At 44.4% G+C, this 14,446-nt stretch overlaps 1 protein-coding gene across 3 annotated transcripts in view; it reads left to right on the plus strand.

Annotated features, from left to right (window-relative positions):
- The first annotated feature begins 3,062 nt into the window (after window positions 1-3,062).
- Window positions 3,063-14,446, plus strand: part of SLC25A17 (solute carrier family 25 member 17) — a 59,656-nt gene continuing 48,272 nt past the window's right edge. For 2 of the 3 annotated variants that reach the window (XM_010599313.3, XM_023559899.2), the window contains exon 1: window positions 3,063-3,263. In XM_010599313.3, the coding sequence (XP_010597615.1) occupies window positions 3,210-3,263 (54 nt within the window). In that variant the 5' untranslated portion in view covers window positions 3,063-3,209. The remainder of the gene's footprint in view (window positions 3,264-14,446) is intronic. The other variant, XM_064283465.1, reaches the window with a different exon arrangement.

Below are 14,446 nucleotides of genomic sequence, written 5' to 3' on the forward strand. Positions count from 1 at the left end.
TTCCAAGGACATTGATTGTTGATCCAAGTAAGATGAAATCATTGACAACATCATTGACAACATGAAATCATTGACAACATCAGTGAATTCTAAATTAGATATAACAACAAAAACAAAAAACCCATTGCTGTCAAGTTGATTCTGATCATAGGGACCCTATAGGACAGAGTAGAACTGCCCCATAGAGTTTCCAAGGAGCGCCTGATGGATTCGAAATGCCAACCTTTTGGTTAGCAGCTGTAGCTCTTAACCACTACGCCACAAGGGTTTCCAAATTAGATATAGAAGTGAATATTTGTTTAGAACGAGAAAGGAAACATTTAAAAATCTGAACGATCTTAAACATCACAACTATCGTTAGTTGCCATCGAGTTGGCTCCAACGCGTGGCAACCTTATGTATGACAGAACAAAGTGTTGCCCAGTCCTATGTCGCTATCCATAGTTTCGCTAATTTTCAGAAGCAGATCACCAGGCTTTTCTTCCTAGTCTGTCTTAGTCTAGAAGCTCTGCTGAAACCTGTCCACCACGGGTGACCCTGCTGGTATTTGAAATACTGGTGGCATGGCTTCCAGCATTGTAGCAACATGCAAAAAAAAAAAACCCAGCAACATGCAAGCCACCACTATATAACAAACTGACCAAAATCATAACTACAGAGATCTATTTAACTGGCTGATGTGCTTCTGTCTTACTTTTTTTTTTTTCTTTTGTTGCATACTCTGATTCTGATATATGACGATGATTTTGTAGTGCTTTCAGTAAACTAGAAAGTAAAGAAAGGGAGGCATTAGTGGTTCCATGGTAGAATGCTCACCTTCCGTTTGGGAGACTCAGGTTTGCTTCCTGGCCGATGCAGCTCATGCGCAGCGTCCGTGGACGCTTGCATGTTGCTGTGATCCTGAACTGGTTTCAGCAGATCTTCCAGACTAAGACAGACTAGGAAGACAGGCCAGATGACGTACTTCCAAAAATCAGCCAAAGAAAATCCTATGGATCACAACGGTCTGATCTGCAGCCAATGGTGTGGATGTCCCAGGACCAGGCAGTGTTTCTGACCACTGTACGCGGGGTCTCCATGAATCAGGGACAGATTGGGCGGCAACTTTAAATAGTTAATCAAATGGTTTCCGGCAGCTGAGATAACAGGGAAAAAAAAAAAAGAACTCACAGATGTACATTCTATCTACTGCAGGTTTATGCCCAACCCCAACATGCCTAGAAATAAGAATTCTGGATATTGCATGCAATTACCATTAAGAAAGAAAAATATTCACACGGTGTGTTTATAATTGTGTGTAATGCATAATCCAGTGTATTCCTGACAAGAGAGCTTCCAGTTAGGAGTCAGTAAACTAATATCCTAAGTTTATTAGGCCCTTGCTTACCATTTTTCCAAGGACCCACTTCTGTCTCTACATTCCAGTGCCAAGATCATCTCCGTTTGACTTTCGGTCCTGTGCTTTCACGTCATGACTCCACGGGGTAGTGGAAGTATTCCTGGAAGTCATTCCTAGACAGAATGCCTAGAAGTAATTCAAACATACATATAAATATATGTCACTAAACAACTAAAAGGACCCATGGTGGTGCAGTGGTGAAGCACTCAGCTGCTAACTGAGGTTGGTGGTTTGAACCCACCAACCACTCCTAGGGTGAAAGATGTGGCACTCTGCTTTTGTAAAGATTATAGCCTTGGAAACCGTATGGGGCAGTTCTGTGTTGTCCTGTAGGGTCACTGAGTTGGAATCAACTCGATGGATGTGGAGTTTAAACACAACTAAGGTCCTTAAATTTTTTTTTTTTAAGGTCCTCAGGTGGCACAAACGTTTTGCACCCAACTACCAACCTAAAGGCTGGCCGTTGGAATCCACCTAGTGGTACTGTGGGCGAAAAGGCTTGGCGATTTGCTTCTGTTAGGACTACAGCTAAGAAAACCCTATGCAGCAGTTCTACTGTGTAACACCTTGGGTTGCCATGAGTCAGAATTGAGTCAGTGGCAGCTAAGTGTGTCCCATACTCACTTTTCCCTTTCCATGTGGTCACTGCAACACCACTCTAAATGAAGGACGGTTGAAGTGGGAAAAAGATCTTAGCTGATGACAGTTAAAACATCTACAAATATTGCAAAAATATGTTCAGGTAAACACTGTGAGAAGCCCTCTCCTAGAGATTAAGTGTGATAATGGGCTTTAAACACCGAGTGTGGCATGTAATAAGCACTCAATCAGGGATTATCACCGAGGGTATTATAGAAGAACTTACTGGTACCGAACCTGGCAAACAGCAGACAATGATGCCCCAGGAGAGAAGTACAACTGGGAGTCCATGAGCAATATTCCAAAAGATCGGCATGTCTCAAAATATGACTGCGTCAAACGGTTTGCGCTTGACTATAGACCTAAAGGTTGGAGTTTGAATCCACTCCGTGGTACCTGGGAAGGGAGGCTTGGCTAAGATTACAGCCAAAAAAACCTTACGGAGAAGTTCCACTCTGTAACACACGGGGTCGCCACGAGTCGGAATTGACTCTGACAACACGAAGTTGAATGTGATTTCTTTAATTTTATGTAGTTTGGTTATTCACTTTGCAACACGAAGTAACATTTTTTTCTCAGTATTTTTTAAAGTACGTCTACATAAATTAGCTTTTGTGATCCTCAAAGCACATGAGGTTGTTGGTACTAAGATTGTCATTTCATAAAGGAGGACGCCATCAAGGTTAATTGCCTGGGCAAGTTTGCCAACGAGTAGGTGTGGGGCGCGATTGCGGGTCCCGGGAACGCGACGGTACCGCATGCAGCCCCAGCACCCACAGCGCCAATGCCGGCTCCTTGGCCCCGGCCCCGGCCCCGGCCCCGGCCCCGCCCCGGCCCCGCCCCGGCCCCGCCCCGGCCCCGCCCCGGCCCCGCCCCGGCCCCGCCCAGGCCCCGCCCCGGCCCCGCCCCAGGGGCCAATCAGCGCCCAGAGGCGTTCCCAGGTCTGCCCGACCCCTTTTCCCCGCCCCGGCGGTGGCTCTCAGTGGGAGACAATACGCGAGGAGAGCGTCCTGCGACCCGGAAGTGGTTGTCTTGTAGGAGGCGGGCGAAGCTGAGGGGGTGGGGCGTGCGGCACTCAAGCCCGGGAGTCCGTCCCGCATTCCATTCCTCTCACGCCGCAGGCTGCGGCTCCTGTGGGAGAAGTGCGGCTCCGTCAGCGGGGATCAGCGCCATGGCTTCGGTGCTGTCCTACGAGAGCCTGGTCCACGCCGTTGCCGGAGCCGTGGTGAGGCGGGGTCTTCACGCCTGGGGTGTGGGGCTTCTCCGGGGCCGGTGCTGGCTATGGATGGGGGATGGGGACGACAGGAGCGCTTGTGGGTTGAGGTCCCTTGCCGTGGTGGTGGGACAGAGAGAAGGGCCATAGGCGGAAAGTCGCTGGAAGAATTTGTTGGGGTGAGGACCGACACTCGCCTCCTGCCCGGTCACCGCTCTGTCCTCTTGGAGAGCATCTGCCTTCGGTGTGACTTCAGAGGACCACCACTAAGCGGTGGTCACACATACCCAGAGGGGAGTCAGGAAGAAGTAAATTGTATTTTTCCTGCTCCTCCTCACCGTCACCCACAAACTTTGTCTCAGTCGACTGGAGAAACTAACTGTGAAGTTGTGCTGCTTAATCATATGCTTCGCTACCGCCTATTTTCACACACTTGCCTCGGGCAGGTGGCAGTGCCTAGTAGAATATCTTGGCCAACCTTATTTGGCAGGGGAAGAGAGTCATTTTTTTTCCCCCTTTAATCAAGATCAAGGTTGCTATCTGTGGAAAGGTGTGGTATGCGCTTAGGTTTTGGGCTTCTAGAAGTCTCAGTTCCATGTGACACTGTCGACACACCCCTCCTCTCTTTTCCTTGAAACTTTCCACTCATGGCTTCGATACATCTTGTCTTCTGGTTCTCCCCTTATCTCTCTGACTGCCCTTTCTCTTACCCTTTACTAGCTGTCAACACCCACTTTTAGTAGTTGGAATCACTGTGACTTCAGAGGAACATCACTAAGTCCTCTTTTTGGCCCCCCACTGCCCCAAACTTCATTGAGAGCTCATGTTTTGTGTAGACTAGGAGCCCTGGTTGCACCGTGGTTTAGAGTTTGGCTGCTAAAGAAGTTTCCTGAATACAACAAAACGCTTTGAAGGCCAGAGTAGCAGGGAAGGGGGTCCAGGGACCATGGTTTCAGTGGACATCTAGGTCAATTGGCATAACAAAATGTATTGAAAACGTTCTGCATCCCACTTTGGTGAGTGGTGTCTGGGGCCTTAAACGCTAGCAAGTGGCCATCTAAGATGCATCAATTGGTCTCAACCTATCTGGAGCAAAGGAAAATAAAGAACACGAAAGACATATGGTAAAAATGAGCCCGAGAGACTCCATCAGTCAGAGACCAGAAGAACTAGATGGTGCCTGGCTACAACGGGTGACTACCCTGACAGGGAACACAACAGAGAATCCCTGAAGGAGCAGGAGAACAGTGGGATATAGATCTCAAATTCTTATAAAAAGACCAGGCTTAATGGTCTGACTGAGACTAGAGGGACCCTGTTGGTCATGGTCCCTGGACCCTTTTTTAGCCCAAGATTGGAACCATTCCCGAAGCCAACTCTCCAGACAGGGATTGGACTGGACTATAAGATAGACGGTGATACTGGTGAGGAGTGAGCTTCTTGGTTCAAGTAAACACATGAGACTATGTGGGTAACTCCTATCTGGTGGTGAGATGAGAAGGCAGAGGGGGACAAGAGCTGGTTGAATGGACACGGGGAATACAGGGTAGAGAGGAGGAATGTGCTGTCTCATTAGGAGGAGAGCAGCTAGGAGTACATAGCAAAGTATGTGTAACTTTTTGTATGAGAGACTGATTTCATTTGTAAACTTTTACCTAAAGCACAATAAATAAATAATTTGGCTGCTAACCAAAGGGTCGGTAGTTCGAATCCGCCAGCAGCTCCTTGGAAACCGTGTGGAGCAGTTCTACACTGCCCTGAAAGGTAACTATGAGTCGGAATTGACTTGACAAATACAGGTTTGTTTGTCTGGTTTCATATAGATTGAACCCCAACTCTGTTATTTATTAGAGGGCTGTGAACCTCACTCTCCTAATTTGTAAAGTGAAGATAATGATACCTACCTCACAGAGTTGTGAGAAGTAGGTGACATGATATTTCATGGAAATGTCTGAATCAGAAGGCTAGATTCATTCATGTCAGCCAGTGTAAAAGGCACTGAGTTGAGCACATGGCTTGACATGCTTTAGGTTGGGCATGGAGCCCTGTGTATCTAGAGTGGAGGAAACAAGGAGGCAAATAGATTTCAAGGGACGAAATTTTGTGAAGCTTTAACTCTTAGTGGGGAAGGGTGGTAGCTGTTGGAGGTTTTGAGAATGGAATGACTGATTTACATTTTAAACGTGGTGGTCGCGTTGGCTCTTCTGTTCAGAGTAGACTATGAAGGAGCAAGGATCAGGATGGTAACAGTGGAGGTGGTGAGAAGTGATCATTAACCTGGACTATAAGATAGAGCCACTAGGGGTTGATGGTAGATTGGATGTGAGGTTTAACAGAATGAGGGTTGGTTTATCCCAAGAGTTTTTTTGTGTGTTTATGTGCACTTTAGATGAAGGTTTACAGAGCAAATTGTTGTAGTTGTTAGGTGCCATCGAGTTGATTCTGACTCGTAGTGACCCTACGCACAACAGAATGAAACACTGCCTGGTCCTGCGCCATCCTTACGATTGTCGTTATGCTCGAGCTCAATGTTGCAGACACTGTGTCAGTCCACCTCGTTGAGGGTCTTCGTCTTTTCCACTGACCCTGTACTTTGCCAAGGATAATGTTCTTCTCCAGGGACTGATCCCCCCTGACAACATGTCCAAAGTGTGTAAGACGCAATCTCGCCATCCCTGCGTCTAAGGAGCATTCTGGTCATACTTCTTCCAAGACAGATTTATTCGTTCTTTTGGCAGTCCGTGGTATATTCAATATTCTTCGCCAACACAACAATTCAAAGGCATCAATTCTTCTTCAGTCTCTCTTATTCTTTGTCCAGCTTTCACATGCATATGATGTGATTGAAAATACCATGGCTTGGGTCAGGCGCACTTAGTCTTCAGGGTGTCATCTTTGCTTTTCAACACTTTAAAGAAGTCCTTTGCAGCAGATTTACCCAATGCAATGCGTCGTTTGATTTCTTGACTGCTGTTTCCATGGCTGTTGATCGTGGATCCAAGTAAAATGAAATCCTTGACAGCTTCAGTCTTTTCTCCATTTATCATGATGTTGCTCATTGGTCCAGTTGTGAGGATTTTTGTTTTCTTTATGTTGAGGTGCAAGGCATACTGAAGTCTGTGGGCTGTGAGCAAATTAGTTTCTCATTAAACAATTAATACACACACTGTTTTGTGACATTGGTTGCCAACCCTGCAACATGTCAACACATTCACCTCTTTTCGACCTTGAATTCCCCATTTTCATTCATTCAGCTTTCCTGTCCCCTTATGCCCTCTTGTCCTTGCCCTGGGTTGGTGTACCCATTTAGTCTTGTATACATGGTTGAGCTTCGTGTATTATTGTTTGTTTCATGGGCCTGTCTAATCTTTGGCTAAAGGATGAACTTCAGGAGTGACCTCAGTACTGCATTAAAAGAGTGTCTGGGCCCATACTCTCAGGATTCCTCCAGTCTCTGTCACGCCAGTAAATCTGGTCTTTTTTGTGAGTTTGAATTTTGTTCTACGTTTTTCTCCAGCTCTGTCTGTCTGTTGTGATCCTTATTGACTCCTAACGTTTTTGACTTGAGCTTCTGGAAAAATAAAACCAAAAAACCAAACCCATTCTAGTCATTTCGATTCCGACTCATAGTGACCCTACAGGACAGAGTAGAACTGCCCTGTAGGGTTTCCAGAGTTTCATAATCTTCATGAAAGCAGACTGCCACATCTTTCTCCTGCAGAGTGGCTGGTGGGTTCAAAATGCCAGCCTTCTGGATAGCAACCAAGTGGTTTAACCACTGCACCACCAGGGGGCTCCTCCTGGAACAATGGTGTTCTCATTTACTGAGATGGTGAAGCCTGAAGGAGACGGTGTTGGGGGAAAGATGTGTTTGATTTTGGACTTGAGTTTGAAATGCCTAAGAATAGTCATGAGACTAGACATGCTCAGCCAGGAAGTGAGTGTAGATTGAGAGAAAAGTCTCAATGACTGGTCCTTGGAACACACCAGACACTGGCATTGAGAGGTTGGGGAAATGAGATAGGATTAGCAAAGGAGATTAAGGAGGGGCCAGTAAGGTAGGAGGAGAACTGAGAGGGTATGGTGTTTGGAAAGCCATATGAAAACGTGTTTCAGGGAAGATGGTTAGACCAGCAGGATCAGATGCTGCTGATGGGTCAAGTAAAATGAGGACTGAGAATTAACCTTTGTGTTTATCAAGGTGGAGGTCATTAGTGGCCTCGAGAAGACTAATTTTGGTAGAATAGTGGGGTGAACATTTGATTGGAGTACATCTAAGAGATAATGGGAAGATGTTTGTTCTCCTTTCCTTCTCTCAGTAAATGCCATTCTTTCATTCAGCGTCTGTATTGAATGCTTTCTATGTGCCATGCACTGTTCTAGGTGCTAGGAATATAATGGAGAACAACACACTGTCAGTGTGCTGTCCACACACACACACACACACACACACACACACACACACACATACACGTCATGAAGAATATCCTTTTTTCATAAAGTTTGCATTCCAGTGGGGAAGCTGGATAATAAATAAGTAAACAAGTAAATAAAATGATTTTATTTTATGTATTAATTGTGCTTTAAGTGACAGTTTACAGCTTAAGTTAATTTCTCATGCAAAAATTTATACATATACTGTTCCGTGACATTAGTTCTAATCTCCACTATGTGACAGCACACTCCGCCTTTTCACCCAGGGTTTCTGGTGTCCACTCAACCAGCTCCTCTCCCTTCCTGCCTTCTCATCCTCCCTCTGGACAGGAGCTGCCCGTTTGGTCTTGTGTATCTGATTAAACTAAGAAGTATACTTCTCACAACTATTATTTTTTCTTTATTAGTTCAGTCTTTGTCTGAAGAGTGGACTTTGGGAATGGATTTATTTCTGGGTTAACAGAGCATCCAGGGGCCATAGTTTCAGGGGTTCCTCCAGTCTCTGTGAGACCATTAAGTCTGGTCTTTTTACATGAATACAAGTTCTGCTCCGCACTTGTCTCCTGCTCCATCTGGGACTCTTCGTTGAGGTCCCTGTCAGGGCGGTCTTTGGTGGTAGCCAGGCACCATCTAGTTCTTCTGGTCTTAGACTGGTGGAGTCTCTGGTTTATGTGGACCGTTTATCTCTTGGGCTCATATTTTCCTTGTGTCTTTGGTGTTCTTCATTCTCCTTTGCTGCAAGTGGGTTGGGACCAATTAATGCATCCTAGATGGCTGCTCACTAGCTTTTAAGACCCCAGATGCCACTCACCAAAGTGGGGTGCAGAACATTTTCTTAATAAACTTTGTTATACCAGTTGACATAGATGTCTCCCCTGAAACCATGGTCTCCAGGCCCCAGCCTCAGCTACTCTGTCCTTCAAAGTGTTTGAATGTGTTCAGGAAACTTGGTAGTTCTTGCTTTGGCCCAGTTGTGCTTACTTTCTCTGTATCATGTGTTGTCCTTCCCTTCACCAAAGATGATCCTTGTCTACTATCTAGCTAGTGAATTCCCCTCCCTCTCCCTGCCTACCCTCATAATCATCAAAGATTTCCCCTGTGTCTAAACCTTTTCTTGAGTTCTTACGGTAGTGGCCTCATACAATATTTGTTCTTTTCGACTGACTAATTTCACTCAGCATAATGCCCTCCAGATTCATCCATGTCATGAGATATTTCGCAGATTCATCATTGTTCTTTATTGTTGCGTAGCATTCCATTGTGTGTATATACCATAATTTATTTATCCATTCATCTGTTGATGGGCACCTAGGTTGTTTCCATTTTTATGCTGTTGTGAACAGTGCCGCAGTGAACATGGGTGTGCATGTATCTATCGGTGTGACAGCTCTTATTTCTCTGGGATATATTCCAAGGAATAAAATGATTTTAGGTAGTGTTAAGTTATATAAGAGAAATAAAATAGGGCTTGGCAAACTTCTTCTGCAGAGGGCCAGATGATAAGTACTTTAGGCTTTGCATAAGATCTTTGTCACAGCTACTCAACAATGTCATGGTATTATGAACGTGGCCATAGACAGTGAGTAAACTAATGGGCACATCTATGTTCCCATCAAGCTATTTACAAAAACAAGCAATGGGTTGGATTTGGACCATGGGCTGACTGCTGATACAGAGTGACGGGGTAGAGGTGATACATCTGTTAATCTATGAAGACATTTCTAATTTTTCTTCTCTCCTGGTACTTGTTGCCTATTTTTCTCTTGTTAAAATTCTTCTTGAAATTATACACCCTGAATATACTATGTTTTTTCTTTCTCTCATAAGCTGTATTAGCTAAATGATATTTTCTGCATAGTAAAGCTATATTATGTCTCCATAAGCTAATATCTACTTGTGTAAGAAACCTTCTTTCCTATTGCTTTCTCTCAGGGCAGTACTTTTCTTAACACATCTGAGAGAGAAGTTGCTTTGGGTCCTGTTATCCTTTTGAACTAGCACGCTGAAAACTGGTTCTCAAACTTGTTTTGTAAACCTCTTTATTTAGGTTAAACCACACAACATGGGCCCAACTTTCTTTTGGTTGCTACGAAAGGAAAAAATTTCACCACCAAAATATGCCTACAGTCGTTGAGAGGAATGGCATTGCTTTTAATGGTATTATACTGAGGTAGTAGCTGGTGTTTAGTCAGATTTCCCAAGCATGATGTTCAGCCAAAGCTTACAGATGATCATGGGGAGTCTACTTAGCATAGTGGTTAACAGCCTCTGAGTGCTTGAGTGCCTGATTTGAGCTGGGCAGACTGGGTTAGAACCCTGACTGTGCCTCTCTAGCCATGTGATCTTATTATGAACTCCACAGCTACCTTGAGTGTTTGCTTCTATGTAAAGGATTGTTGAATCATTGTAAGATGTTGAATTACAAACTTGGAATTGAGATTTTATGTTTGTTTATTCATTCCTTCCTAAGTTCTATACCATCTCACATCAAGTGTGATATTTATGCATATGTACACACACATTTAAAAAATTAAAATAAATTAGTGGTTTTGGTGTTCTGTGGCATGCCTCATGCGGTACAATGGATTGCTTTTGTGTGCCCTTTCTAGCCATGGTCTTATAACTCCTACCTGAGTGATTGGGTGGAACTGTGCAAATAAGGTAATTGTGGCTCACCAAAGAGATTGGTCAGTTTTGCCATCCTGCTAGGCTTAAAATGAGCCATCCCAGATGTGAGAGGAGAGAATCTCACCACCACGAAGGAAGAAGAGCCAGGAGCGGAGCACATCCTTTGGACCTGGGATCCCTGTGCTAAGACCCTTCTAGGTCCAGGAGACGAGAGAGCTGTAACACTGAAGACAGTAAGATGGTGAGAAGCAGCAGTAAGAAACAGCAGCAACAGAGGCAGCAGAACCAGGAGACTGGCAGGAGATGACATGTTGGGCTTCCCAGCCCACAAAGCAAGAAAGCTGAGTGCCTCTAGGCACTTGGGGTAGGTAGGTTTGCCAACCCACAGAGCTAGAGTTGAGCCCTTCAGGCTGAAGCTTACTGGCAGAGTGGGGTACCTCCAGGTACTTATCAGCAGAGCTAAAAGAGCTTTGTAGCACTTGTGTGAGCAGGGCAGAGGCCAGGGGCCAGAGAGAGGCGTGCCTGTGGACATGGCTGGGAAGAGACTGTCCTGATGATGGAAGAACTGTATCCTGAGCATACCTGAATGTGAATTGTGACCAGTTGTCGTTGTTGTTAGGTGCTGTCGAGTCGGTTCCGACTCATAGCGACCCTATGCACAACAGAATGAAACACTGCCCGGTCTTGAGCCATCCTTACAATCGTTGTTATGCTTGAGCTCATTGTTGCAGCCACTGTGTCAATCCATCTCATTGAGGGTCTTCCTCTTTTCCGCTGACCCTGTACTCTGCCAAGCATGATGTCCTTCTCCAGGGACTGATCCTTCGTGACAACATGCCCAAAGTATGTAAGACGCAGTCTCGCCATCCTTGCCTTTAAGGAGCATTCTGGCCGCACTTCTTCCAAAACAGATTTGTTCATTCTTTTGGCAGTCGATGGTATATTCAATATTCTTCGCCAACGCCACAATTCAAAGGCGTCAACTCTTCTTCGGTCTTCCTTATTCACTGTCCAGCTTTCACATGCATATGATGTGATTGAAAATACCATGGCTTGGGTCAGGCGCACCTTCGTCTTCAAGGTGCGCCTGACCCATCTTTGCTCTTCAACACTTTGAAAAGGTCCTTTGCAGCAGATTTATCCAATGCAACGTGTCTTTTGATTTCTTGACTGCTGTTTCCATGGCTGTTGATTGTGGATCCAAGTAAAATGAAATCCTTGACAACTTCAATCTTTTCTCCGTTTATCATGATGTTGCTTACTGGTCCAGTTGTGAGGATTTTTGTTTTCTTTATGTTGAGGTGCAATCCATACTGAAGGCTGTGATCTTTGATCTTCATTAGTAAGTGCTTCAAGTCCTCTTCACTTTCAGCAAGCAAGGTTCTGTCATCTGCATAACGCAGGCTGTTAATGAGTCTTCCTCCAATCCTGATGCCCCGTTCTTCATATAGTCCAGTTTCTTGGATTATTTGTTTAGCATACAGAGTAATAGGTATGCTGAAAGAATACAACCCTGATGCACACCTTTCCTGACTTTAAACCAATCAGTATCCCCTTGTTCTGTTCAAACAACTGCCTCTTGATCTATGTAAAGGTTCCTCATGAGCACAATTAAGTGTTCTGGAATTCCCATTCTTTGCAGTGTTATCCATAATTTGTTATGATCCATACGTCAGATGCCTTTGCATAGTCAATAAAACACAGGTAAACATCCTTCTGGTATTCTCTGCTTTCAGCCAGGATCCATCTGACATCAGCAATGATATCCCTGGTTCCACGTCCTCTTCTGAAACCAGCCTGAATTTCTGGCAGTTCCCTGTTGATATACTGCTGCAGCCGTTTTTGAATGATCTTCAGCAAGATTTTGCTTGTGTGTGATATTAATGATATTGTTCTATAATTTCCACATTCAGTGGGATCACCTTTCTTGGGAATAGGCATAAATAGGGATCTCTTCCAGTCAGTTGGCCAAGAAACTGTCTTCCATATTTCTTGGCATAGATGAGTGATCACCTCCAGTGCTGCATCTGTTTGTTGAAACATCTCAATTGATATTCTGTCAGTTCCCGGAGCCTTATTTTTTACCAATGCCTTCAGTGCAGTTTGGACTTCTTCCTTCAGTACCATCAGTTTCTGATCGTATGCTGCCTCTTGAAATGGTTGAATATCGACTAATTCTTTTTGATATAATGACTGTGTGTATTCCTTCCATCTTTTGATGCTTCCTGCGTCGTTTAATATTTTCCCCATGGAATCCTTCACTATTGCAACTCGAGGCTTGAATTTTTTCTTCAGTTCTTTCAGCTTGAGAAATGCCGAGCGTGTTTTTCCCTTTTGGTTTTCCATCTCCAGCTCTTTTCACAAGTCATTATAATACTTTGTCTTCTTGAGAGGCCCTTTGAAATCTTCCGTTCAGTTCTTTTACTTCATCAATTCTTCCTTTTGCTTTAGCTGCTTGACATTTGAGAGCAAGTTTCAGAGTCTCCTCTGGTATCCATCTTGGTCTTTTCTTTCTTTTCTGTCTTTTCAGTGACCTCTTGCTTTCTTCATGGATGATGTCCTTGACGTCATTCCACAACTCATCTGGTCTTCAGTCACTAGTGTTCAGTGGGTCAAATCTGTTCTTGAGATGGACTCTAAATTCAGGTGGGATATACTCAAGGTCATATTTTGGCTCTCATGGTCTTGCTCTGATTTTCTTCAGTTTCAGCTTGAACTTGCATATGAGCAATTGATGGTCTGTTCCACAGTCGGCCCCTGGCCTTGTTCTGACTGATGATATTGAGCTTTTCCATCATCTCTTGCCACAGATGTAGTCAATTTGACTTCTGTGTGTTCCATCTGGCGAGGACCATGTGTATGTGTATAGTCGCTATTTATGTTGGTGAAAGAAGGTATTTGCAATGAAGAAGTCATTGGTCTTGCAAAATTCTATCATTTGATCTCCGGCATTGTTTCTGTCACCAAGGCCACATTTTCCAACTACTGATCCTTCTTTGTTTCCAACTTTTGCGTTACAATCGCCAGTAATTATCAGTGCATCTTGATTGCATGTTCGATTAATTTCATACTGCAGCGGCTGATAAAAATCTTCTATTTCTTCATCTTCAGCCCAAGTGGTTGCCACATAAATTTGAATAATAGTCATATTAACCGGTCTTCCTTGTAGGTGAATAGATATTATCCTATCACTGACAGTGTTGTACTTCAGGATAGATTTTGAAACGTTCTTTTTGACGATGAATGCAACACCATTCCTCTTCAAGTTGTCATTCCCAGCATAGTAGACTATATGATTGTCTGATTCAAAATGGCCAATACCAGTCCATTTCAGCTCACTAATGCCTAGGATATCGATGCTTATGCGTTCCATTTCATTTTTGATGATTTCCAATTTTCCTGGATTCATACTTCGTACATTCCAGGTTCCAATTATTAATGGACGTTTGCAGCTGTTTCTTCTTATCTTGAGTTGTGCCACATCAGCAAATGAAGGTCCCGAAAGCTTTACTCCATCCATGTCATTAAGATCGACTCTACTTTGAGGAGGCAGCTCTTCCCGAGTTATCTTTTGAGTGCCTTCCAACCTGGGGGGCTCATCTTCCAACACTATATCAGACCCCCACGTGTCTGTCAGTTTGTCATACTGTGGGGGCTTGCGTGTTGCAGTGATGCTGGAAGCTATGCCACCGATATTCAGATACCAGCAGGATCCACCCACTGAGGACAGGTTTCAGCTGAGCTTCCAGACTAAGACAGACTAGGAAGAAGGACCCAGCAGTCTACTTCTGAAAAGCATTAGCCAGTGAAAACCTTATAAATAGCAGCAGAACGTTGTCTGATATAGTGATATAGTGTAACCAGTTACTTCCTTAACAAACTCCATAATCTTGAGTATTATCTGTGAGTTCTGTGTGGCCATTGCAATGAATTTTTGAACCCAGCAGAGAAGTAAGAGTGCTGAGGGAGGGACGATTGGTGTCAAAATCGGTAAAAAGGTTGGAGGATTGAGGCATCTGAACTCCGCTTCATAGGAGTCCCCCTTGGGCTGTTGATCTTGATCCCCTTTCTCCCCTGTGAAATTAGAGGAGGCCAGATGCCTCAGCCATGCCATTTTTCACCTTGGGATAATT

The sequence above is a fragment of the Loxodonta africana genome, chromosome 4 (assembly GCF_030014295.1).
Source record: "Loxodonta africana isolate mLoxAfr1 chromosome 4, mLoxAfr1.hap2, whole genome shotgun sequence".
Classification (NCBI taxonomy): domain Eukaryota; kingdom Metazoa; phylum Chordata; class Mammalia; order Proboscidea; family Elephantidae; genus Loxodonta; species Loxodonta africana.